Below are 24744 nucleotides of genomic sequence, written 5' to 3' on the forward strand. Positions count from 1 at the left end.
TAATCTCTTACACGGTAATTGATAAAAAACGTGTTCAATAGGCTTAACTGATATGAATTAGAATTTGTAACATTCTAAAGAATGTTAGAAATTGAATACACTAGTCCGATTTCTCCCGATCCCGACATATCGGGCTGAGAATTCGACCCAGATCGGTTGTGTTTGACATCCCCTTTGGGTCCAAAACACTGCCATACACACATATATACAGATCAGGGGTTCTCAAACTCGATCCTCAGGATCCCACACAGTTCACGTTTTCCAGGTCATCCAGCAGGTGATTACTTATTGACACATTTTAAAAGATCCACAGGTAAAGCTAATTATTTCACTTGTTATTCTGGGGGTTATTCTAGTTCATTCTTTCTGACAAAATCCTTCTTAGATGGACAAAACCATGTGCACTGCGGGTGGGGCACATGTAACTTGTGCAGAGATAATTAGATTTGGGTGGGGTTTTTCTTCCAAGTGAGATCTATATTGCAGTGTAAAATCATGCAGTCAGTATTTTCCCTGCACAGAAACAAAATAACTCACCCAAATCTAATTCTCTCTGCACATGTTACATCTGCCCCCCTGCAGTGCACATGGTTTTGTCCATCTAAGAAGGATTTTGTCAGAAAGAATGAACTAGAATAAACCCCTCTGTGAGGAGATCTGCACTCTGTGGGGTCCTGAGGACCGAGTTTGAGAACCTTTGATATACAGTAGATAGATAGAGATGACAATCGGCACTGAGTTATATGTAGAAATATATACAGATGGAGCCACTCTCTTCTAGCGGGGGTCTGGCAGTCGGATCGCCAACTGCCAGCCCCCGAAAGGACACACGCATGCAGGAGATGCACGCGTCTCCCCTTCGAACGGAGTTCCTTGCCGGTCCCCGCCGTTGGTCCCCACCGTGCGCTCCCACCTCCCCGCACCCCCCCCCCCCCCCTTAACCCTGCCGGTCTCCCTGAAGCAGAGATTGGCAGGGTTCGTGTGTGTGTGTACCCCCCGCCCGGAAACTGTGACATTTGTCCCAGTCAGATGGAGCGCCATCTCGCCAGCTTGGGCATTCTGGCGAGCCCAGCGCTGGCAGAGGCGCACTCCATCTGTAAATATTACTTCTTACAGCTGCTCTAAACCAGCAAATGTGTTTCACAGAAATTCTCTTCTCAATATTTTAGGATATTACAGTGAATTGCATAATTTTAGCTAAATGGTTTGTTTCATAATATGCATTGTTTGTGCTGCTACAAATGAAATGTTAATGATCATTTCCAGACATTTTAGTGTTCATTCTAGCACCCGCCAGATTTGAAAACCCATGCAGTTCCTCTTCCCTGCCTGGGGTGTCGCTGTCTGCTGTGGTGTTTCTAGCACAGGTCTGGTTTGCATATCAGTGCTGATATACAGACCACACTGTGCTAGAACCTCTACAGCAGACAGCGACACTTCAGGCAGGGAAGACTAACTGCATGGGTGAGAATGAACACTACATTTATTGTATTGTTTTCAACAACAACAAAAATTTATGCCGGAACTACAGTAACACTTACCACCAATACTTTCAGCACAAGGTGGTTCTGATAGGATGACTCTAATCTATGATTTTCTGCAGAGAAAAAAGAAATCCCTTTAGATTTACTTATCAATTCAAGAGAGAACGGCAAGAACAGGACATTAAGGCAAATGGAAACAATATAAATACACAGAACATCCAAAAAGGAACAGCATTTACAGGACGTGTGAAGTCACAAAGACATCAAAGAGGTTTATTTCAGCAAATCAGACTACAAAGCCCTGTAATGCCTTTCTGACTATGCTGATCCTGAGAGCACCATGCTTTTTAGATGAGTATATCTCCGACCATCATTTTCTATTGGATGATGCTTCACAATACTCCTAGGATGCATTCTCTGTTATTATGTTCAGGTTTAAGTGCCAATTTTGAACAAAATAGATTGCTTGTATGAGACCAACTTTATACCTTGGTTTATTTTACTTTCCTCAGCATGTATTTCATCTGGGACCACTTTCATAATGAGATCGTCTGTGCGGTCTCAGCGCTCACAAACAGGTCAATAACTTGAATTAAAAATCTGACAATCATTTACATTTTACATTAGATGGACCCGAAAACATTCTGCAAGAGTACACTTTATGAATGTGTAGAGGACATACAATATATTGTCAGCTGTCATAGAAGTAATAAGTCTTGAAAGAACAAAGCATATATTACAAAGAGGACATAACGGGTAAACACTTGTCCTTTCAATAGCTGCCATTCAGACAGTTTTTCTGTTAACTAGTGCGGTTACGTACTGAACAAGGACTGCATGTTCTCCTTTCATCCAACTGTGATCAAAACTTGCTGTACAGTACTTCCTGTTATACTTTGGAATAGAACAGTAGTCAGAACACATTGCTTGTAGTTGTAGAAAACCATGGAGAGAGATAAAGCACTAACGAATCGGCTTCTATCTCTCATTTTACATGGTTGTTTGAAAAATTACAGAAGCTGATTGGTTTGTACTTTAGCTATCACTATATGCTTTCATAAATACTCCATTTAGTCACTGTATTATAGAATGTATATAATATTATATATACACATGAGAGGTTGGCAATAAGTTTCTGGATGTGCAGTGCTTAGGTAGAGTATACTGTCAGGTTTCAAACAATTTTTTTACTAAAGTTCAAGACACAGAACCATATACAAGTAGCACTACGCAACATAGGAATTTAGCATGTTCACTTCCTTTCGCAAACTTGTTATGGAGCTCAACAGAGGCCACTGGAGAACTATGATGTTCTACGGCTGCAAGAGTGGTCTGTAACAGCAGGAGAGTTTTGACTGACTGCGAGCTACTTTTGGTGAGGAAGCAACACCCTGAACCACTGTGTTTCAGTGGCTTCAGAATTTCATCGCAGGAGACGGTCCCCGAAAGACAAGGTGGAAACCAGAGTGGCCTAGTTAGAGAAGGAAATCAGAATCTCATCAGGATCCTTCTGATTGATACTCCACAAAAACCTTGGCCTCATCATGGTTTCTGCAGGCTGGGTGCCCCACCAGCTGAACTGAGAATAGAAGGAGGCTCCAGTGACTTGGTGGCGCAACATGCTGGCAAGGATTAACAGAGGTCACTCAAACTTTGTTTGGGAGATCATCAGTAGTCATGGATCCTGCATCTACATTTTCAAACCAAACAACTGTCAGCCCACTGGACCCCAGCTAGAGTTGCGCCACCACAGAAGATACAACATTAGTGCAGATGGTGACGGTTTTTGTGGCAGAAATCACCATCACGGGAGACTCCTATGTGAACCGATGCCTTTGTCGGAAGCCGTCCAAACTTGCCCTTGTGATGCCCTTCTCCATCGCAACAATGTACCTGCCCATATGTCTAGTAAACTGAAGAATTTTCTGGCCCGTGCTGGATCTTAGTAAGCGGTACAGTGGAGACCTGGCCACCATTCAACCTCTTTGTGTTCCCACAATGTACGTAATTCATTTGGGTCACCGGAGGCTGCAGTGAGACCTTCATCCAGCATGTAGAAGACATACAGTACCTGTTTTTCACTGGTCCTGTTGCTTCCCCAAGTGGTCTGAGCGCATATAACTTTGCATAGACTCCTTTGGCAAATACTTCACTTTGTCTGTAAATATAATACTTTTTGTGTATCCAGAAACTTATTGTGCACCCCTTGTATTGTGGAAGTTATGTGACAATTTTAATACTCTGGCTACAGAATTGATGGACAACCTAGTGCATTTCAAAAGAAGAAGTGTGGCCCTCTAACCATTGTTAAGGTACCCATTACACTAAACGCATCAATATGTTCTCAGGCAAAAGTATATACTCCAAAAACACCATGCATCACTGCAACAAACTACTAATTAAATAATGACCACAAGTTAACTAACTGCAATTAGTTACCAATTATGACGAAATCCAAATTTCTCAACCAAACAGTGCATGGAGCTGGTCAGTCAAGATCAGGAATTTTTGTTGTGAATTAAGGAGTGAGAATATGTTGCACTGAATATACATATCTCCTCCTCTGAGCAGCATTTCCTCTGTCTCCTCCTCCAGTGTGCAATCACCGGATGCAATCACAAACGGGGCTGCTCCAATCATGTTAAGCGGATTTTTACCAGTTGCCCCAGTTCTCACTTATTCAACAGCAGTCACCCTGGGGACATAAACCCCATCCTGAAAAGGGATGGGGCTGCAAGTGAAAGTTGCACCTCAGAATGGTCTTACTGCTAGTTCATCCCCCAAAAAATGTTGTGATATGCACAAAAATCCTCCTTGCTGTATAATTTATTGCGATTCCTTCTTTTTGAATTCTTCCTCTATTGTAACTAAGATGGTGCACTCTGTCTTACTCTGGTCTTCCCTCTATTATCTGTGCACATTTCAGTTACATAATTAGCTAAGTTTGTGCTGCAGTATATGCAGGTCCGGCGCCACCACTAGGCAGCCTTAGGCATATGTTAGGAACAGGTCCCCGTGGATGGAGGTTAGCGGCAACTCTCCCCCCATCTCCCCCACCCTGGAGCGACTCAGCGGCCGTCACAGCCACATCACCCCCCGTGGAGTTACTCCGCAGCCCTAGCCGCATCACACCCGCCCCCTCCCGTCCCCTCCCATTGAATGTTGCGGCAGCCCCCCCCCCCCCCCCCCCACATGGGGCGCTCCGGTGCCTTCCTTCCACCAGCCCTGAGTATATGGCTATCTGTGTGAACATTCAAATGTTCTGCGAACCTTCTAATGCGGATTGACTACAATCTTTCCTATTTCAGCCAACCCTGCAATGCTCTCATTGACTACACAATGGTCTTCTTTGGATAACTTCTCAATGATCTGGTTGGCTACAGGTTGGCACTAGCCTTTCCCTTATTCTAGACTCTTAGAAATGTATATTGGTAATGGGGAAAAAGTATAATCCACACTCTCATGCCAAACATTTGAGGAATGTAAAGCATTACATAAGAGACATCCTAGATTAAAACCAGAGCTGACCCTAGGCATAGGCAGATGCCTAGGGTATATAGAATGCCTAGGGGTATGGCGCTCATACAACTGAGCCAACAACAGCGGGAGCACCAATGCAGGGAGCAGAGACAGTGGGGACAGTAATAAAAATGGCCATCTGTCCTCGAGGAGGGCTGCTATGCATGCCCAGCCGCAGCAGCTACTCCTGCCATGGGCCTTTGTGGAGTCCAGAAGACTGAGCCTGCACTGACTGACTCCATGCAGCCAGCCCAGGCTTCAATATCTGCAAAGTCTAGGCCAAGTTAGTGCTGTGCAGGGGGATTGGGTTGTAATGTGTGACATACTGTATGTGTAAGCAGCAATACTGTGGGGCATTACTAATGTGTGGCATAATGTGTAAGGGGCATTACTGTATGGTATTATGTGTATAAGTGTCACTATTACTGTGTGGCATTATAGGTCACTACTATGTTGCAGTGAGAATAAAGGGCAATATGGTGTGGTGTAATGTGAATAAGGAGCAATGGATCAGGGGTGGAACTAGTGATAGTGCACCAATCAAAATCGTGCCTAGGGCATCAAAATAGATAGGGCTGGCTCTCAGTGAAAATGACACAATAATTGCATTTTAGATAGAATTGGACAAAGTGCACAAATTTCCATTTTTCTCTATGAGGTCATGAACCACCTCTGTCCTCACTCTCCTGTGCCACACCATCCCTTTCTCTTGCAACAGTTTAGTCTACCTGTTAAAGAACCTTTTCATGGTCTGTAAAACATCTAGCAACAAAAGTAGCCTTGCACCACTTTAGACAGATACACTTCATAAAGACTTAATTTTACACAAATTGTCTTGTAAAAAAAAAAAAGAAATAAAAAAGTTAAATCTTACCATATTTTGTTAGGAATTCGGCAGCATATCTGTATATACGATTCATGATCTCGATCACAACTGCATAAATGATGCTTGGCACATACAGCATAAAATTGCTTAAAGTTGATTGTTGCTCATGATTGTAATTAATGGCCCAGTCTTCCAAGTCAAAGTAAATCATCATGACATAAATGGAGAAGTACAGGCTAAGGCACACAAATGGTACAGAAACAAGATACATCCGCAACTGTCTCTTCAAACTGGAGTAGGTAGGTTCCCTTTTCCCTGTAACAGGATTAATGCCCAATACACCATGAAAGCCTGGTCTGGGTTCCTCAAACTTCCTCTTCATTACCAGTGCGCCCCATCTGTAGGTCATGGCGGAGCTGTAGCGCTTCCAGACCTCAAGAATAACAGTGGACCATACCAGGTTAAATGTAGCAAAGATCACATATTTGTCATAGTCCTCCCAGGCAAAAAAGTAATATGGTATGCCAAGAATAGCCATTGGAATCAAAGCCAAAGTGAAGTATTCCAAGAAAGCAAAGTATATTCCGATAGGGTCTCCAAAGTAACGTCGGATATCATCTGCAGATAAGAAACATTCGAAGTAAGTGAAGAGAAAATAACTCAATATATGGAAACCATTGCTGTAATACTAAAAATCTATCTATATGTTATCTGTAAACTACAGTAGTGTTTCCATACCTTCATAGGAGAATCTTCTATTGACATACTTGAAGTAACTATGCAACATTCCACGCAGTAAATACATCAGTACAAATTTTTTGTTACATTTCTTAAAAAAAAAACTAAAAACTTGAGCCAGCAATACAACAAGTGGGCAGGATAAGGTTTAAGGGGGATATTCAATGTTGGGTCACAACTGTTGGGCTGGCCCGACAGCCGTAACCCTGAACCGTTCTCGGTCTGCTCGACCAAGATTTTGCAGGTGAGATTCAATGTCCCGTATGCCATGGGTCGAGAAAGGGTCATGGCGGCGAGAAGGCGGCTGGGAATCGGCAAGCTGTGGCTGGGAGTTTGTCAATTCCCGTCCGTTCTTGGCAGAACAAGCCTGACTACTTGTGAAGTCGGGCTCGTTCTGCCGAGATCCTCTGTTCAATGCTGTCAAGAAAGAAATTTAGTGTAAAATTACAGATACAACTTTAATGCACTAAGAATTTCTATAGACACATTAGGACTTGTTATGATGGCTGAAACTAGGATTTCAGGCACCCGGGTCAAGGCAAAAAATTGGTGCCCCCCTTCCCCCCCAAAAACAAAAAATCACAATAAATGGTAACAAGGGTACAACAGGATGGCGGGCTACTGGTGGCACAGAGGACGGCAGTGATGCTGCTCCAATGTGGCCAGGCTGCAGTCCTCTGTGCCAGCCACTCCCGATAATATATGGACAGTAAAACACCAAAAGTCTACTTGGTAGGAAAGAGCCATTTAATATCTGACCTAAAGGCTGGAAGCCAATCCTGACTTGGCGGTACCAATGATGAGTAAGTCGCTTCAAATCTTCCTTGTCATGAAGTGGAAACACCTGAATTAATATACCACTGGTCTCCATTCTTCTGACTACAACAAAACAGACAAACACAACACACAAAAAACAATAGTTGTAAGTAACATTGTATTGTAAAAATGTAAAATACAGATTTTACAGATAAAACAACATAACGAGAAACACAAGCCGTTTTAATATACTTTTATTTAGTCAACATTTAAAAGCAAAAATATAAATTTTCACTAAGTGGAACTGAAGCTAGTTCACACAGATTTGCCCCATCACAGCTGTAGTTACTGTATACTCTTTAAGGAGTGTACACATGGGCAGGCTGCTGCTTAGTGCATTTAGTGACTAGGGACTTAATTCTAATCCATACGCTCCCCTGCGCGTTCACACAGGGGAGCGATGGTTTTGCAGCCACTTGGTGAGAGCGGGCACGGCAAAATGTTTATTCACTGTCCCATTTGCACCTAGCAGTGGTGGCGGGGCGTGGTGGCGAGGGGCTGCCCCCATGGTAACACCCAGCGTTTCATGGGCATCCCCAGGAAAACGCTTTGTGTTCCATGTAAATGTGCTGGTGAAGCGGGTGCAGGGGGCGGGCAGATGATGTCAGCAGATGTCAGCTGCCTGCCATACAAGAAGCCCATAGATGTAAGACCCCAGAGAGGTGTCTTATGGTGCCCATACACGCACCGATCCCGGCGGTGCGATGCTATGCGATGAGATGCGCACTCCAGCGGCACCTCATCGCACAGTACAAAAAGTAAGTGCTGTACATACTTTTTGTACTAGCTTTTTATCGCATCGCATGCACAACGCATGCACAAGGCATACGATGCGATGTGTGCTAGTTATGCACAGAACGCACGCCGGGATCGGTGCGTGTATGGGCACCTTTAGATCTGGGAGCGCTTACAAAATCATCAAATGATTTGGTCTCCGCATGTAAGGCTGCGAATGGATGTTTATGCTAAACATCCATTCGAATGCGTGCAGGGATATTCGGCTTGTGAGCGGGGGCGGGCGTTCGTGTGGGCAGCGCATATAGAACATGCAAAACTGCGAATTTCGCAGCTTAGTGTGTCAACCAGAATCAACCCCTATGTGTGTATTTGGCCACAGACATGCGGCTAGTCAAAATTGACTTACCTGCACTGTCTATATTGCCAGGCGATAGCGTCACTGTAGGGCCGAGCATCGCTATCGCCCCAGCAGCAAATACACAATGAGATTTTGACTAACCTTCTACACAGGCAGGCTTAAAATAAAGTAATACCCAGGAGGCCTATTATGGCATCTGGTGTTGTATATTGTATTCCTAGCAGTACAGTTTATTTATAGTGTCTCTAATGTGACATATTTCCAATGAAATATGGGACTGGGATGAGAACAACTATTAAATGAATGCGGAGAACACTTTTCCTGCTCCAGATTAGATTGAGACAATAACAGAGAGCAAAAAAATAGCAGTTTTTTTTTTATGCAAATCATCCTAATTACCTAAAAGAGGACACAGGTGGTTGGAATATTTCCTTAGCAATGCAAATGCAGGCAGAGGTGCATACTACCCCGAGCCTGCATATGCAATCACATTAAACTGTGATGCGATTGTAATTTAATAGGACTGCAGCGTAAGTATACCCTTACTCAGGCTGTTTGTCACACGGCGGTTTGCAAGGCCAAGGAAACCACGCCTTGAAACCGCGCCTTGTGGTGCAGTCCTGGAAAAAATAGTAATCAGGCATTTGCATTTTTTGCAGTGCAATTGCAGGACCAGTCCTGACCATGTGCAAGACGGGTCCTATGTGTGCGCAGTTTTCCAACCATTGCGTAGTGAATAAGAGCCCTAGTCCACAAAGCAAATGATCAAGGGGAATACTGAGCTTCTAAACTAGAAAAATGCCTTCAGATTTATGTTAACAAGATAACTCTATGTGGAACTGCACCTTAAATTGAGGGAATTCTGTAAGATACAGAAGCCATGACCCCCCAGGGAAATCTTTTTGTTGCTTCAAGGTCTTTTATTAGCGCCAGGAGTTCTCGCAAAATTTCCACAAAATCTTAAGTCAACATAGTATAATGAATAAATAACTTGGTTCTTAAAATAAATATTGAACTTGGCTACTGGGGCAAATTCTTGAAAATCTCTCTTAAAGAAACAAGAACAAAATGGCAATCCATTTTGAGAGAAAATAAAGGACCGGCATTTTAGATGGACGGGTGAGGAATTCTTTTGATTGGAGTACAATTCATACTGCAATGCCACCTAGTGACAAATATAACAAATGGAAATACAATTATTATACTTTTGAAGAAAAATAACCCAATTTTCCAGAAGAAATGCAACAACGTGGATCACTCATCTAAAATAAGATGTTTTAAAAGCTGTGTATAAATATGCAACACCTGAATATTAATATTAAATACACCTATTATATTCCTGACTTTTATTCAAGTGTACCTAAAAAAATTGGTGATGTTTTAAAGGCAAAGGGTGGTCACACAAATATTGGACTTAATTCAGCATGGATGGCTAATCAGAGATACATTTGTTTGACGATTTGTTTCACTTAGGCCCTACAGTTGGTAACATTTAGAACAAACTTAAATTTCAAAATGTAATGAAGAGTAGGGCACAATTCTCAGACTTCATTATTTTATTACTAGTACATATTGTGCCTCTTTAAAATAAAAAAAACTGATATTTCTTTCTAAGTTGAGATAATGGCACTCTGAAAAGTCTTAGCTTTGCAAATATTTTGTTCTTGTTGGGCCCTCAATTTCACCATTAAAGTGAAATAAGGTAATATATGCATTAAAACAAAAATGGAGCTCAATCTCTGCTAGAACTACAGATGGGGCTGCTCTCGTTGTTTCTACCAGACTACCATCTGCAGGTTTATGGTAGATGGTGGTCCGGCGGATGGGGAAAGGACATTGCCAAGATTGGGCCACTTGATGTGCTCGTGCCCCAATCTGGTGGACCGCGCAGGGTGGCGGACAGCTGGATGGGAGCCGATCTGATGAGAGCGGCTCCATCTGTATGGCTTCTGATTTTTTTTATTTTTTTTAACTATTGGCATATAGTGGAAATAACTGATTTTCTTTTTTTAATTGGTCAAGTAACCAGTGTTGGACCACATTGTATGGATTGACTATTATCACGTATTAATTTTTTTGTTTAAATAATCATGTTTTAATAGCACCTCTATTATAAACATATTTTCAAAAATTTAGATGAAAGCCCTGTTCAAGATTGGTTACTATTACTATTCAGTGTGCTGGAGGAACCAATGTCTTGTTACTTACTAAGTATTAACCCCTCCCTTGCATGCACCTGAAAAGTAGTACTGAACTAATTTGAGCATCTACCACTATCTGTATGTATGTTGTGAGAAGCAGAGAGGAGCTTGCATTAGGCGGAGATGCAGGTCCTGACATGCCACATGGAGTAGTCTGGGGTTGCTCCAAGGTAGGTAGCTCTTAGTTCAGACATATCAAGTAAGGAGCCATTATCATGTGGCTCCTTGCTGGCTAATTGTAGACCCAATTTAGGGTAACAGTGGTGTGGGGTGCGGTGCCCCTGGACTGGTTGGGCTGGGTGGCTTTAGTGCCCTTACATTCTATTAACACTTTTCCCTCACTGACACAATGGGTGAGATTTAATAGGATGAGAGATTCAGATAGTGAGAGATTTGGTAAGAAATCTCCAGGTTTTTTAAAGCGGCAATCATTTACACCTAGTTTTACAACTGGTTTTGCAGTGCAAATGATTGCCGCTTTAAAAAAAACTGGAGATTTTTTACCAAATCTCTCACTTTATGAATCTCTCATCCTATTAAATCTCACCCTATCTTTCTCTTATTTTAATTGCATTCCATTTTTTATTTTATCTCTCTCTTTATGTATAGCTTCGGCTTCCTATCACTAATTATTAACACTATAGTATTTCACTGGCATGCCGCACTGGGCCTCCTAGCTTATGATAGTTTTTTGGGGTGCCACACCCTGCACCTAGATATAGCGCTAGGGACCCCCAATATACAGAGAAGCCTTGACGCGGCTTGGGGGCATATCATACACCTGCGCAGGTATATGTAACCAATATCTCTGAATTCTATTATCATGTAGTGTTCAAGATTGGTTACTATTACTATTCAGTGTGCTGGAGGAACCAATGTCTTGTTACTTACTAAGTATTAACCCCTCCCTTGCATGCACCTGAAAAGTAGTACTGAACTAATTTGAGCATCTACCACTATCTGTATGTATCACTAATCACCTTGAAAGAAAAAACACTGGTGTAAAAAAAAACAAAAAACCCTGACACCAGTCTTTTACACAGGACAATATTAAACGCCTGATTCAGACCTGATCACTCATCTGCAAATTTGCACATGACTGCGAACAGATAGCCCCTGATTTTTCCAGACTGTGAAAACGCGAGTAAGTCTGATCCTACCGGTCATCTGCGACAGAGACAGGTTGATTGAGGCCGGCACTGATGTCACAGACCCTCCCTTAAAATGCTTGGGCAGGCCTGCCTTTTTAATGCCACTCCTAGAAAACGGCAGGTTGCCAGCCCCAAATGCTCTCTTCCTGTCAGTCGGAGGATTGTGATTATGAACCATATGCTATGTCTGTCTCTATTTGGGCTTACGCATGCACGCTATGATCCATATGCATGTACAGTAATTCGATAATCGCTCAATGTGCAAATTCACACAACATCGATCAACTTTGAATCGGTCCCGAAGTGGCATGAGCAGCATAAGTATCACAGATCAGTATTGCCTGTGCTCGATATCATATACATATGTTACCATATATACTTGAGTATAAGCCTACTTTTTCAGAACATTTTTTATGCTGGAAAAAGCCCCCCTCGGCTTATACTCAAGTGATGGTCCCACTTGAGTCAATACATTTTCCCAGTTTTTTGTTGTAAAATTAGGTGCCTCGGCTTATATTCGGGTCAACTTATACTCGAGTATATATGGTACATATAACAGCACCAATTTTGAAAGATCTGTACATGGTGTATGTCCATGAAGACATGGGTGATCATTAACTTGTAGTATGCCAAAAACATCCATGTTTACAGTGTGCAGTTGCAATCTGCAGTCAATATGTAATACTATATACATATAACTTGGTTTACTACAAAGACAAGCTGGTTCATAGTCAGAAAAGCATTTACTTCCACCCAGAACTCTTGTTTAAGCTTTTATTTTAATCATTATCAATAACCTTTAAACTGTTGCTTTCCTGATCATATGGCTAATTGCCAGTATAACAGCCAAGTTGTACAGTATTTATAAAGTAAACGAATTTCCAGGTATTCCTCTCCGGTTTCACCAAATATCAAACACATTCAATAGACTTTATATAACTCCACCTTACCTAATGATTTCCCTGGGTAAAGCTTTGACTGTGAATAACCAGGGATGTGTGTCTCATCTTGCGCTCGAAGATTGTCCAGCTCGTGTTTAATGATATACTGACATTCGGACATGGAAAGAAAATCCTCTCCATCTCCTGCATGATAAAAATAGATTCAATCTACAGGATTTGATAACTAAAGTGATTCAAATTTGACAAAACTTTTGTGGATTGGTTGACTCAACAAAAATATAATTTTAAACAATTTAGGCTAATGGGAAAAAAAAAAACAGTATAAAATCAAAAATTGTGCTCATTTCTACTACAGAAAATTAATAAAAGCGACAGAATGTTTCTAATGTGGGTAAGTAATAAAGTATACAGAATTGGAAGTCTCAAAAGGTAATATTTTAGCCATTTGATCATGCATGAAACCCCAAGTCATGCATCAGGAACCACCTCATCTATTAATACCAATATTTCTTGATCTCTGCCACTGATCCATATTGGTTGAATCCATGAAAGAGGGCAAAGGGGTAAATTTACTAAAGCTTCTTAAAATTCAAAGAGCTGATGTTGCCCATAGCAACCAATGAGATGTTGTCTGTCATTTTTCTATTGCATCCTAGAAAATAATAGACAGAATCTTATTGGTTGATATGGGCAACATTACCATTTTTCATTTTTATAAGCTTAAGTAAATGTACCCCTTTAAGTAAAATTCATCTAATGCAATGTAATTACATACATAATTACCCTTGTATAGTAAAATCCTTCAGAATCAATGGTTCTCCATTATATACAATCTCTCAGCAATACATATGTTATGAATAGAGATGATTGTGCAAGATACAGTATATTTATTTCTCCCAAATGGCTATAAGGAGTTTGGCATAATAAGGCACAAACCTTGTTTCCATAGTCGTTCCTAGCATTGCTTAAAAACATAAAAATCATCAAATGATACATTATTTGGCTCTATTACTACATTTTGATTGCCAATTAGATTTCTTGTTGCATCTAAACTCTTATCAGTACCTGTTCAACCATTAGGCTAAGCAGGTTGCAGACTAGAGAGCCAGAACTTTGTGGAGCAAAACAGCTGGATAATACTATGAAGACCTAATTCCTTCCATGTTGGTGGCAGGTACACACCTTATTTGAAGAATCTTGTTCATTACTGCATTTACCCATTGTGAGACAATAATGATAAAAGTTCTAAAAAGGTACTACTAGGTGGCATTGCCCATGTGAGCTTGTAACACACTGCTGACAATACCAAAACTGCTGTGTTGTGTACTTAAAAGCAAAAGGCTATATTGGCATCATATAATGCACTGTAGATACAACTCACCCAGAAAGTTTTTGTACTCTGTTCGATTGCTGTACAGGAACGGTCTCATAGAGCCATCCAGACTTTCCTTCACAAAACCTACAGCCTCTGCTCCGAGGAGGAGTCGCCTTGTAGAGGCTCCAACAACATAGATGTTTTCCTCCTCATCTGATATCACCAGTGGTTTGATCAGCAACTGAGCCCCTTGTAAAAGAGAAAATAAATAAATCATCATCAGACATTATTTCCAGCAATTGGAAATTAGTCACTTTTGTTTGTCAGTATTTCACGTGGTATCCGGTCATAGATCTACACAGTGAGAGATTTTGTGAAAGGTCTCCTGTTTTTTTTTTTTTTTAAAGCGGGGATCATTTACACAGCAAAATTACAGTTTGATTTTGCCATATAAATGGTTGCCGCTTTAAAAAAAAAAAAAAAAAAACCTGGAGAATTCTCCCAAAATCTCGCACTTTCTGTTTCTCATACCGGTACTTATGTATTATCTGGGCTCCCATGTTAAATGCACCCCATTTTTTTATACCCCTACTATCCAACTATGCATGGAGTTGATTTTATATAGTGTGGCGAGCGCAGCGAGCCACCGTGCCTGAAGCGTGGCGAGCGCAGCGAGCCCCACGAGGGGACGCGGTCTCATAAGAAAAACGGGAGCCCAGATATTACATAAGTACCCTCATACCATATTACATTCACCCCACAGTGTCTAGATAGACAGTCATTCAAAAGGTCAACAAGAAATAGGTAAACAGGGTGAAAAAAGGTCAGACAGTCATTCAAAAGGTCAACAAGAAATAGGTAAACAGGGTGAAAAAAGGTCAGAATAGACAAATATTGTGAAAACAGGTATAACTGCTCGTATAAAACCTTTAGCAAGGCTTAGATGCTTTTCTATAGAGACTTCTGCTAGCCAGTGAAAAAGACAATTAGACCGGTATAGTTAGTGAGTCTGTCTGTCCAATAATTACAGGCGAATATGATTTTGTTTAATCTATGAACAACAATCTAATCAAAGAACATGAAATAAATGCACTTTAACCGTATTTGCTGCATTACACGCAGTGTTTTCTGCAAAGCACAGTTAAGCAGACCATAAACAACAGGGGTCACAAAAACAGGAGGAAGCGCTTAGGTCATAAACTCCTATCGCTATTGTAGAGTAGGATACACCACAGGCAATGCAGCATGGAGAGATATAACCAGGTACATCATCGATTTTCCAGCATCTGATGGTTACCAGCACCTCTTTTAATCTGGACACATCAGGTGCCGGGGGCAGTCATTTTAGGAGGGTTTAGAACAGCACTGGGAGGGTGAAGTGGCACTGCTGACAGAGAGTTAGCCACGCTTCGGGGGGTGGGAGAAGAGGTGCAGCTGGTGGACAGAGGTAGTCACATTTTGGGGGAGCAGAGATGATGGACTGCAGAAGGTGGGGGAAGGGTGTCTGGACTGGACTGCCCAAAACCTTCAGAACTTGGAAGCCAAGCAGTGAAGGGCCAGGACAGTACCCAGGTAATAGACCCCTGGAGAACACCGATTGTGGTATTAAAGGTTCACGGTTCCGTATAGCAGTTGCACTGGAAGCGCCTACTGCGTGAGCAGAATTTAGCACCTGCACCATTGCTGCTGGGGTAATCAGTCCCATAAAAATTAATTTTGTGATAATACATTTAAGTTTTCATTGTATATGGGATTCAAATCATTAATTAAGCCTATGGTAACATTGCATAAATATCAATGATGACAAGACGTTATGCGCTGAATGAAAATTAACGTGCGATTTATTCGGATGCGGGCTAATTAGCCAATCACACAACATTTTATTCCTTCATACATATTTGTTTGTATTAGTTCTTGTTACCCAATTTTTTGGGAATGTCTATATATAAAAGTTAATTTGATTATTGTCTTCGATTTGCCTCTCTGCAGACAAATCCCTATATTCAGTCACCATTTACTGAATGCTGGGCACACCACCAATCTACAACTACAAGAATCAGTCATGGAGTAGTTCTTCATATTGGTTCTTTACAAATTAAAGAATTAATATTTACAGTTTGTGCGGATCCTCCCACACTCGTTAAGGGCGTCTGGAGTAGTCTACCTGTGAGGTGGGGTGAACCAGGTGTGGGGACAGTCGTGCTGCGGGGATACCACTGATAATCCGGCAAAATAGGTAATCCAGCGAAGTGCTGAAACCTAGGGTGCCAGATTATGGGTGTTGCACCTGTACTTTCAGCTACAATGTTCATCTAGTTAGTATAAAGGTTTTAGAGTTTTTTGTTTTTTAAAGCAAATCAACTCATTGCTTTACTTAAAAGCTAAATATATATATTAAAAAAAAATAATAGATCTAGCAATTAATCAACCTGCCCAATAGCTTTACTGGTATATGTCGGCAGTCATTATGTCAACACTCAATGTAAAAAAAGTGATCTGTTAGAATCCAATGGGCGCGTGATGTTGGACTCTTAAATGTATCTAAATGTTTAACTAATGTCGCAAATATCATAAATGTATCTCTAAACCCCTGTATTATATAATAGTGTGTGGTACAAGAAATATAGAATAGAGGCAACGTGCACATATCAATATAAGCGAGTGCACGATCTCACTGCACGTGGCAGTAGACGCCAAACGCAGTTGAGACACCATTAATGTTAAATCACAGTAACGCTGACAGGCACCATCGGGTATAGAAGGGTGTAGATTCAAGCAGCAGCAGATGTGTTAATGTGACAGGGAATCTAAAAAAATATATCTAAGATACCCCAGCGCTGCCTGCACACGGAAGGAGTGGGCCCGCTCCGACGGCACAAGCCGGCATACATGTAACCCTAAGAAACATTATAGTATTCATAATAATCTGATCGCTATACCGTGGGTGTATAAATAATTAAAATAACATGCCAGCGCTGTGATTCTAAACCCTAAGAGCAGCACCAACAATTTTTAACACAGATAACTCAGCACTTAATAACCAATGTGTTAATCATAAAAAAGTTATCTGGATGTGTGTCAACAGTGAGAGCACATTCAATAAATGTCCTAGTGTGTCTGCAATACAAACGGTCGCATCTCAATTGACAGAGACAGCGGCACACCTATTATAGGACACGGAAAATACCTTTATTAATAAAGATATGTGCAACAACTGCCCACAATAAAAGTATTGTGACTCAGCACAGACTTAGCACAAATCTAATCCTGACTACTAAAAATTAAGAAAAAATTAACCCCTGGCAAACCAAATGCCAAATATATGGCATCTTAATTATTTGATTGTGAATAAACAAACGTGCCATCAACACATCACTTGTATAAATATAAAAAACACGAGTGGCACACTTATTGTTAGTGCTTGGTCCCAGGGAGGACGCCACTGACACGGCTGTAGTATACAGCAGGAATACTGTGACAGAGTAACTATTCAGACATGAACCCATGTGTAGGGACATGTATGTAATTAGAATACTGAACTGAGCACACAGTAACTGGAGGTGTCACACACTAAAAAGCTGCCCTTAAGGAATCCCACACACACTATATATAAGGGCATTGCAGCAGCTTAAAAATAACAACCATCCCATTGCAATAGTGATATTTGAAAACAACCCAAGAGGTTAGTAAGAACTAGTTTGCAATATAATAGATGGTAGCCAGTATATTGACACATAGTGTTAAATATAATAACCTGTGTTAAATAAACAATATATTGCTGGCAATATAAGATAATAAACAAAGCTGTGTTTAGCAATATAAAAGCCCTGGGAGTACAGTACATTATCCCACAGAACAAAACAGGGGTTTTTGATAGACATTAGAGTATGATAAATTGGTAAAAATACCAGAATCCACATTCTGTTTTTAACCACATTTTCTTTTTCTTTTTCCTTTTTTGCACATCTTTACTATTGTCTTACCTGTGAGGATGTAAACTATACACCTCATTTTAATTGGAATAATAAAAGTTAAATTTTAGAAATTGTGATAATATTCAGTTGGACGTCCCCTACAATATACCTCGGAGTGCACCCCACATATCTCCAAACTTTCTTTCTTTGCATAAAGAATCCAATGGTGACTTACCTGCCTGATGCAGCTGTGATTTTCAGGGTCCCGGCAGTCCAGTGACCATCACTCCCGGGTCACACCTTGGATCCTCTGGCATTCCTGTATCCCTATCCCATAAACTTACCCCTAGTGTGTAACCTTCCCTCCCCTCCTGCTGCCAACCCTTATCCTCCCCTCTAGTGCCTATACCTAGCCCTCCTGTCCGTAGCCTATACCTAATGTTATAATGTTAATATTTATCATATTGACATTTCATTTGTGGACATTCTTGTCCAATAAAACGAGAGTACCACGTTTTATTGCCCGAGATGTCCTGAGTACCTCCGCAGTGGAGCATACTGAATGCCCCCCGGACCGGCAGGAGCACAGAGCAGTGAAGCTGCTGCCACCCCCCTTTCACCTGTTTGTACTCGGAAGGTGGAAGAAGTGCAATTGCAGGGACACACATGAGAACATAGTGGTGGTGGTGTATCTGCTGCCTCACGAAACTCTAACAATATTGACAGTGCAATATCTGACTTCTTAGACTGCCCTTCTCTCTCTCTTGGTGCACCTGGTGACATAACCTATGTAATAAAAATTTTACCAGCAAATAATTGCGCCCTATTGACTAGCTATATATTTCTGAGCCTACTGGTGTGTACACATGGGTACAATGTGCATGAGATTTTGACTATATAGTCAAAATGGCATCGGTATGGCATGCAGATCTCATGCAGATGGCCCAGGTTTTTTACCTTGCGGTCCCGATGCGCGCTCCCGTGGCAGCACAAATCGAAACCCAGATAGACAGGGCAGAGATGACTATATAGTGCAGATCTGCACTATATGGTCCAAATCGCATGCCAGTCGGGTGCCTGGCTGTGCAATTTGATCCCGATGCGATCTGATCTCATCGGGATATCGACTGTGTGTACACACCATACCACATTCTTTACAATAACAACAGAATTTTTAAAATACACAACAAGCGCTGTCCTATCTATAGCTCCTTGTAGATTTCTTCAATTACACCGTCAACGCTTTCCCTGTATGGATATTCAATTATTCATCCGGCATCCTTTATCACCACACTAACCTTGTGATGGTGCCCTATATGCACATAGGGGTTTCTTTAATACCCAGGTCAGTCAACTCACACTCTTTCAACACTTCGTGAAGATACTAAAATGCCTGACAGTGTACTGACCTCTACTTCAGGCCCTAAGTGCACATAAGGGTTTCTTTATTATGCCACGGATGGATAGTGTAGTGGGATGCAAATTTCTAGGATGCAGTAGAGAAATGATAGAAAGACTCTGATTGGCTGCTATTGGCAACATCACCTCTTTACATTTTTAGAAGCTTTAGTAAATTTACCCATACATGCTTAAAACTGTAAATAGTGAGCCCTGAGCTGCAACACCGATTTCCAAACAAGATACGGGAGCGTGAAATTAGGGTACGCTCCCCACCAAAGGGAACATAGCATCACAATGTGTTGATAGTAATGAGTTATTTTCTGCCCAGAGCTTGTTGAGCAGCTTTCAATACTTTTATTATATTAGGCAGACAGCTCTCTGCCAAAAAGACTACACCCAGGAGCCACTACAGCATATTTGCTTTATTTAATAATTGGGGTTTGCATTGTCAATGGACATTAAATGCCTGTAAATATTACATTAAAATGTTGAATGAACAGTAATTTGGTCCAAAATTCAATGTGTATAAATGTATCAGCGCCTTATTACCACCACAGCATAAACATTAGTGTCATGATCTCAACTTTTAGACCAGTGCTTCTCAAACTTTGTGTTAAAACACCTTAATGGGTCACAGGTTTGTTGCTGGCATCTTATTCTCAATAAAAGTTTTTTTTAAACAAAAAAAAAATTCTGAGACCCGCCAGACTTAATCTAGCCAATCAGCAGAGCAAAGGGGAGGAAAGTGTTCTACCTGCTCTCCCTCATGCCCTTATGGATACTGTGTGAGCTTGTCAGAAAAAAATCCATCCACTCCCTGTAGCATCAGAGAAGAGCTGGGAGCCTGCAAGCTGCAGCTGCAGCAGTTCAGATATCATAGCGTCATGTTGTCTATAACGGAAAGGAGCTGGGAAAAGTAATCTCCAGACTCAGTAAGACGGGAGAGTCCAAGAAAAACACATGCAGGTCGGGACCATTCTCTGGGAGTGTCCTAATCAGCCACTATAAATTTGTTAACGTTGCAAAGGCCATGGAGCCTTAGGTAAGAGGCTCATTCTGAGACAGCATATGGTCCTCATAGATTTGATGGTACAATTGATGTTCCCGATTTTGTACATATGCTGTGGATGTAAGACACTGGGGGTGTGGTGGGGAGAGGGTGATTTTGGGTGAGATTATCTTCTATTATTGCGGAAACAAAAAAAAAATTAAAAAAAATCGCATATTTATTATAACGTTTTCATTTGCGTCTTTGTCTTCAGATTGTATTCAGTTGAATTATGGAAACTTACGCCTCAGTTTGCACTACAAGTCACCATTAAGCGTCAAAATACCCAGTCAGTGAGCTGGTGCAGGCCACATGAAATCACCGCCTAGAACCAGGCTATAATATTTATCATTTGGAAATAATGTTTTTAATTAGAAGATCCACTTTGTTTCTATCTGTTTGAGATGTTTGATGTAGTCGCCACCTCTCCAATGTTGATTTACTTTTTTAATTCCAATAAAATGGAGGCCAGCCGGGTTTTTCTCATGAGCTTCTAAAAAATGGTTGGACAGACTATAAGTTGTCAGTCCTTTCCTATTATTATATATATTTTGAAAGTCTTATTTTTAACTGTCTTTTTGCTTGTCCAATATATTGTTTGCCACAGGGGCAGCTAATTAAATAAATGACGCCTTCGGATTCACAAGAAATATGTTCTTTAATTTGGTATTCTTTTTTGTTGTATTTCAGAGAGACATTTTTATTGGGTTTGTTGATGTTCTTTTTTCATTTTTACATTCTCTACAGTTTAGACATAAATAGAAACCATTTGTCATGTTGTCCTTTTGGGTTTGGCTGTTTCGGATGTAGAAAGCTTGACATCAAATCTGGTCTTAAATTTCTTGCTTTTTAATCAAGTATTCTCAGTTTATTTGTTAACATTTGTGTCAGGTCCTCATCTAGTTTTAAGATGTGCCAATTTATTTCAGGAATCTTTTCCAACAATCGGTGATTACTGTTGAAGTGTGTGATGAGAGTGATATCTTGTTTAGTGTTCTGTGGATTGTTTGACTTATATTTGATGGTTTCTTTACGATCCATAATAGTTACTGAATTTAATTGTTCTTTTAGAAGTTCTTTATTGTAACCCTTTTGGATGATGTTTTCTATCATGGTTGCACTTTGTTCCAAAAAGGTGTTCTGATCATTGGCCTAGACCTAGAGGAATGCTTTTCGCCCAATTTCTGTGATGATTACTCTGTATTGTTAAGATGTTATTGCCATCAACTGGTTTTGTATAAGTTTTGGTAATGATACTGTTTACTTTGATGCCGATTTCCAGATCTAGGAAAATAACACTTTTTTACTGGTATTGGTGGTGAAACGTAAGTTTAAGGAGTTCATATTCATGTAGTCTTTAAATTCTTTCAATTTTTTTTTCTGTACCTCCCTAAACAAAGAAGACGTCATCTATGAAGCGTTTCCACAGTATGATGTTGTGTCGGTATCGGTTATCTGACCAAATGGAGTCATCCTCCCATTTTGAAACTAAGAGCATAAGAGTGCAAGAAGGATATGCCCATTGCGGTTCCACACGTAGAATGTCCCATTATTCCAAAAATAGTTATGTTTAAATATGAATTCTATCCCTTCCATAATTAAGTTTATTCGATGGTTTGATAAAGTGAACTTTGTTAAGTAATTATAGGTATGGGTGCATCCTTCTTGATGTCTAATGGATGTGTATAGCGATGTCATGCCACTTGTTCCCAATATGTAGTGGTCTTTCCATTCTAATTTGTCAAAAATTTGTAAGATGTGGATGGTGTCTTTTAGATAGCTCTTCTGCATAGATACTAGTGGTTGTAAGAATGAATCTAGGTATATGGAGAGGTTGGAAGAGATAGATTGTATGCCGGAAACAACTGGATGGCCAGGTGGGTTTGTGAGTTTTTTATGTATTTTCGGCAGACAGTAGAAGGTGGGAATTTTTGGGTAGTCTAGTTTGATGAATTTGTATTCGTTTTGGTTCAGGATTCACAAATTCAAAGCTTCATCTTGGATGTATATAAAAAAAAAATTGAGAATCTTTCTGTTGAGTTGGCTTCATATGTGGTGGTGTCTAATAGTAGGTGTGTTATTTAATTTTCATACAAGTCTTTATCCAGAATCACTACTCCTCCCTTGTCTGACGGTTTCATGATTAGTCTTTCTTTAACGCTTTATGTTCCCCCTTTGAAAAATTAATTTTCATCTTTGGCTTATCTGGGAGGTTGTATATTTCTTCCTATCTTTTTTTTTTTTTTTATTTATTTCTAATATGCATCGATTTTATATATAATATATATATATATTTTTATCTATTTCCATTTTTATATATCTCCTTAACTCATAAGGAGACATATGGAACTTGTATATAACCTACTGTATACAAGGCATTTTAACAGGAGGTTCCCTCTAATTTGGATGACCACTTCTGTTTTTCCAAATAAAGTTTTTGTCTTATAAAAAAGATGTTTGGAGCAGCAAAAATAATCTTGAAAAAGTGCACCAAGCAGAAAACGCATAGAAGGAGCTGCTACCCGTGGAGTCCGCCTCACTCACCCCTCCTATCACGCCGCACTGAAGCTGTGGTGTGGTTCTGCGCATGCATATATTTGCGCATGTGCAGGGCCACAGTATGAATACCTTTGGCGACTATGTATTCCTATGGGTAGGGGAGGGGGGCAGACACCGGCCCAATTTATGGGCGTCCCCATGAAAACGCTTTGCATTCCCCTGGGAATGCGGGTGGGCCGATGCCTGCTGGGGGTGGGCAGCTGACATGATGTTGTCAGCGCCCGCCCCGAATTCGGAGATGTGCGGCCAGGATAAAAGTAGGTATACTTAATAATAATAAAAAAGTAGGTATAAATTAATAATAATTTGATAGTGAGACGCATGCAAGGGGAGGTGTTATCTTACACATCCCCTCGCAATGTACTGAGGGGATTTGGCGGCAGTGGGGGGCAGGTTTTCAGCCGTACAGCAGGTGGCGCTAAGCAGCAATTGACCATTGCTTAGCGAGCAGTGATGAAGCACCCCCTTAATGTGAAAGCGCCGGACCCAGGATCGAGGTCCCAGGTCCAATCGGGCATTGCAATGTGAAAAGTGTATTGGTAGGCTTTTATTACCATTCTGTTTGGTATACCCAGAATTAAAATGCTTTTCACAAGTTGAATTTTAGAAGTGGTGGAGTACAAGTTTTTGTTCAAGTTTAATAGGGCTCTTGATAGAACTTAGATGATGTATGTTACATTTGACATTCGACTTCAATGCAAAGAATCCTTAGTAAATACACAATTCATAAAATCGGGTCTTTTGCAGCAAATCATCCAAACTTGACCTTCAGTAAATTTCCCTCTAGCGGTGGGTATCTCAATGCCTACAATGGCAGCTGAGTCATTAGCACATATTTTCAGGTCCGCTATTAATGAAATTGCAGGGGCGCATGCAACTGCATACACCTCTGAATCAGGCCAATTGTTTCTAGCAATCCATATTCAACTCTGAAACTCCAGCCTGAACCATCACCTACAAACGTGCTTTAGACGCCGAGCACTCTAAATAGGGCTTGAATATTTCACTATAACTCTCACAACTGCTTACTGTCCTGAGTACCAACTAAATGTGCTTGACTATTTACTGCCATCATGTGTATTTGCCCTCACCCAATGCCATCCCCACCCCCTGCCCTGGTCTCCCTCCCAGGCTCAGCCTAACCTCACACACCAGCAACCTAACCAGTATCATCTATACCACTCCACTTCCCCCACTACTGTTCTCCTTTGCCCCCACTAGAATTCCGGATCCACCCAAACTTCCTGCTATCCATTATCTCTTCATCGCCAACTCTTCTGACACACTACTCATCCATCCACCTGGCGCCTCGAAATTCTGCCTGCTTCTGCACCTCCACACCGGTCCACAATCCTCCAGATCCCTCATGATGGTATCCACCACTCCCTGATTGGACATCTTACGCCCTTACTGCTGACACAGTCTTCTGCTCCCAGTCATTGTTGATGGGAACTAGGATTCCCTCCAATTTGTCCACAGTGTGAGACCAATAGGAAAATGCTGCCATGGTTCTGATGTTATTTGAAAGGTTGTAACAGTGTTGTATTATAGCTTTAAACATTATCGGGAAGCATCATGTTTGAAGTTACTATAGTATGTTAACACTGTTTATATACTTTGAAAAAATTACAACTGTGTTAGCATTGTCCCATTGATATCATGCTGTCAATATTATGAATATCGACAAAGTAACTATACTTGCTGATGTTAGTAATTCATTAATTGAGGAAAAAAGGTAATATAATAATTTGATTCACAAATCATAGAAGAGATA

At 40.8% G+C, this 24744-nt stretch overlaps 1 protein-coding gene across 3 annotated transcripts in view; it reads right to left on the bottom strand.

Annotated features, from left to right (window-relative positions):
• Nucleotides 1–24744, bottom strand: part of ANO10 (anoctamin 10) — a 244512-nt gene that overhangs the window by 212694 nt on the left and 7074 nt on the right. For all 3 annotated transcript variants that reach the window (XR_014475034.1, XM_083188677.1, XM_083188679.1), the window contains exons 3-7: nucleotides 14115–14297; nucleotides 12782–12916; nucleotides 7327–7446; nucleotides 5878–6447; nucleotides 1542–1597 (exon numbers count right to left, since the gene is read on the bottom strand). Coding sequence is in view for 2 of the 3 variants with exons in the window: in XM_083188677.1 (XP_083044803.1) it covers nucleotides 1542–1597; nucleotides 5878–6447; nucleotides 7327–7446; nucleotides 12782–12916; nucleotides 14115–14297 (1064 nt within the window). In the remaining variant the exon portion in view is untranslated. The remainder of the gene's footprint in view (nucleotides 1–1541; nucleotides 1598–5877; nucleotides 6448–7326; nucleotides 7447–12781; nucleotides 12917–14114; nucleotides 14298–24744) is intronic.

The sequence above is a fragment of the Crinia signifera genome, chromosome 5, assembly GCF_055691185.1.
Source record: "Crinia signifera chromosome 5, ASM5569118v1, whole genome shotgun sequence".
NCBI lineage: Eukaryota > Metazoa > Chordata > Amphibia > Anura > Myobatrachidae > Crinia > Crinia signifera.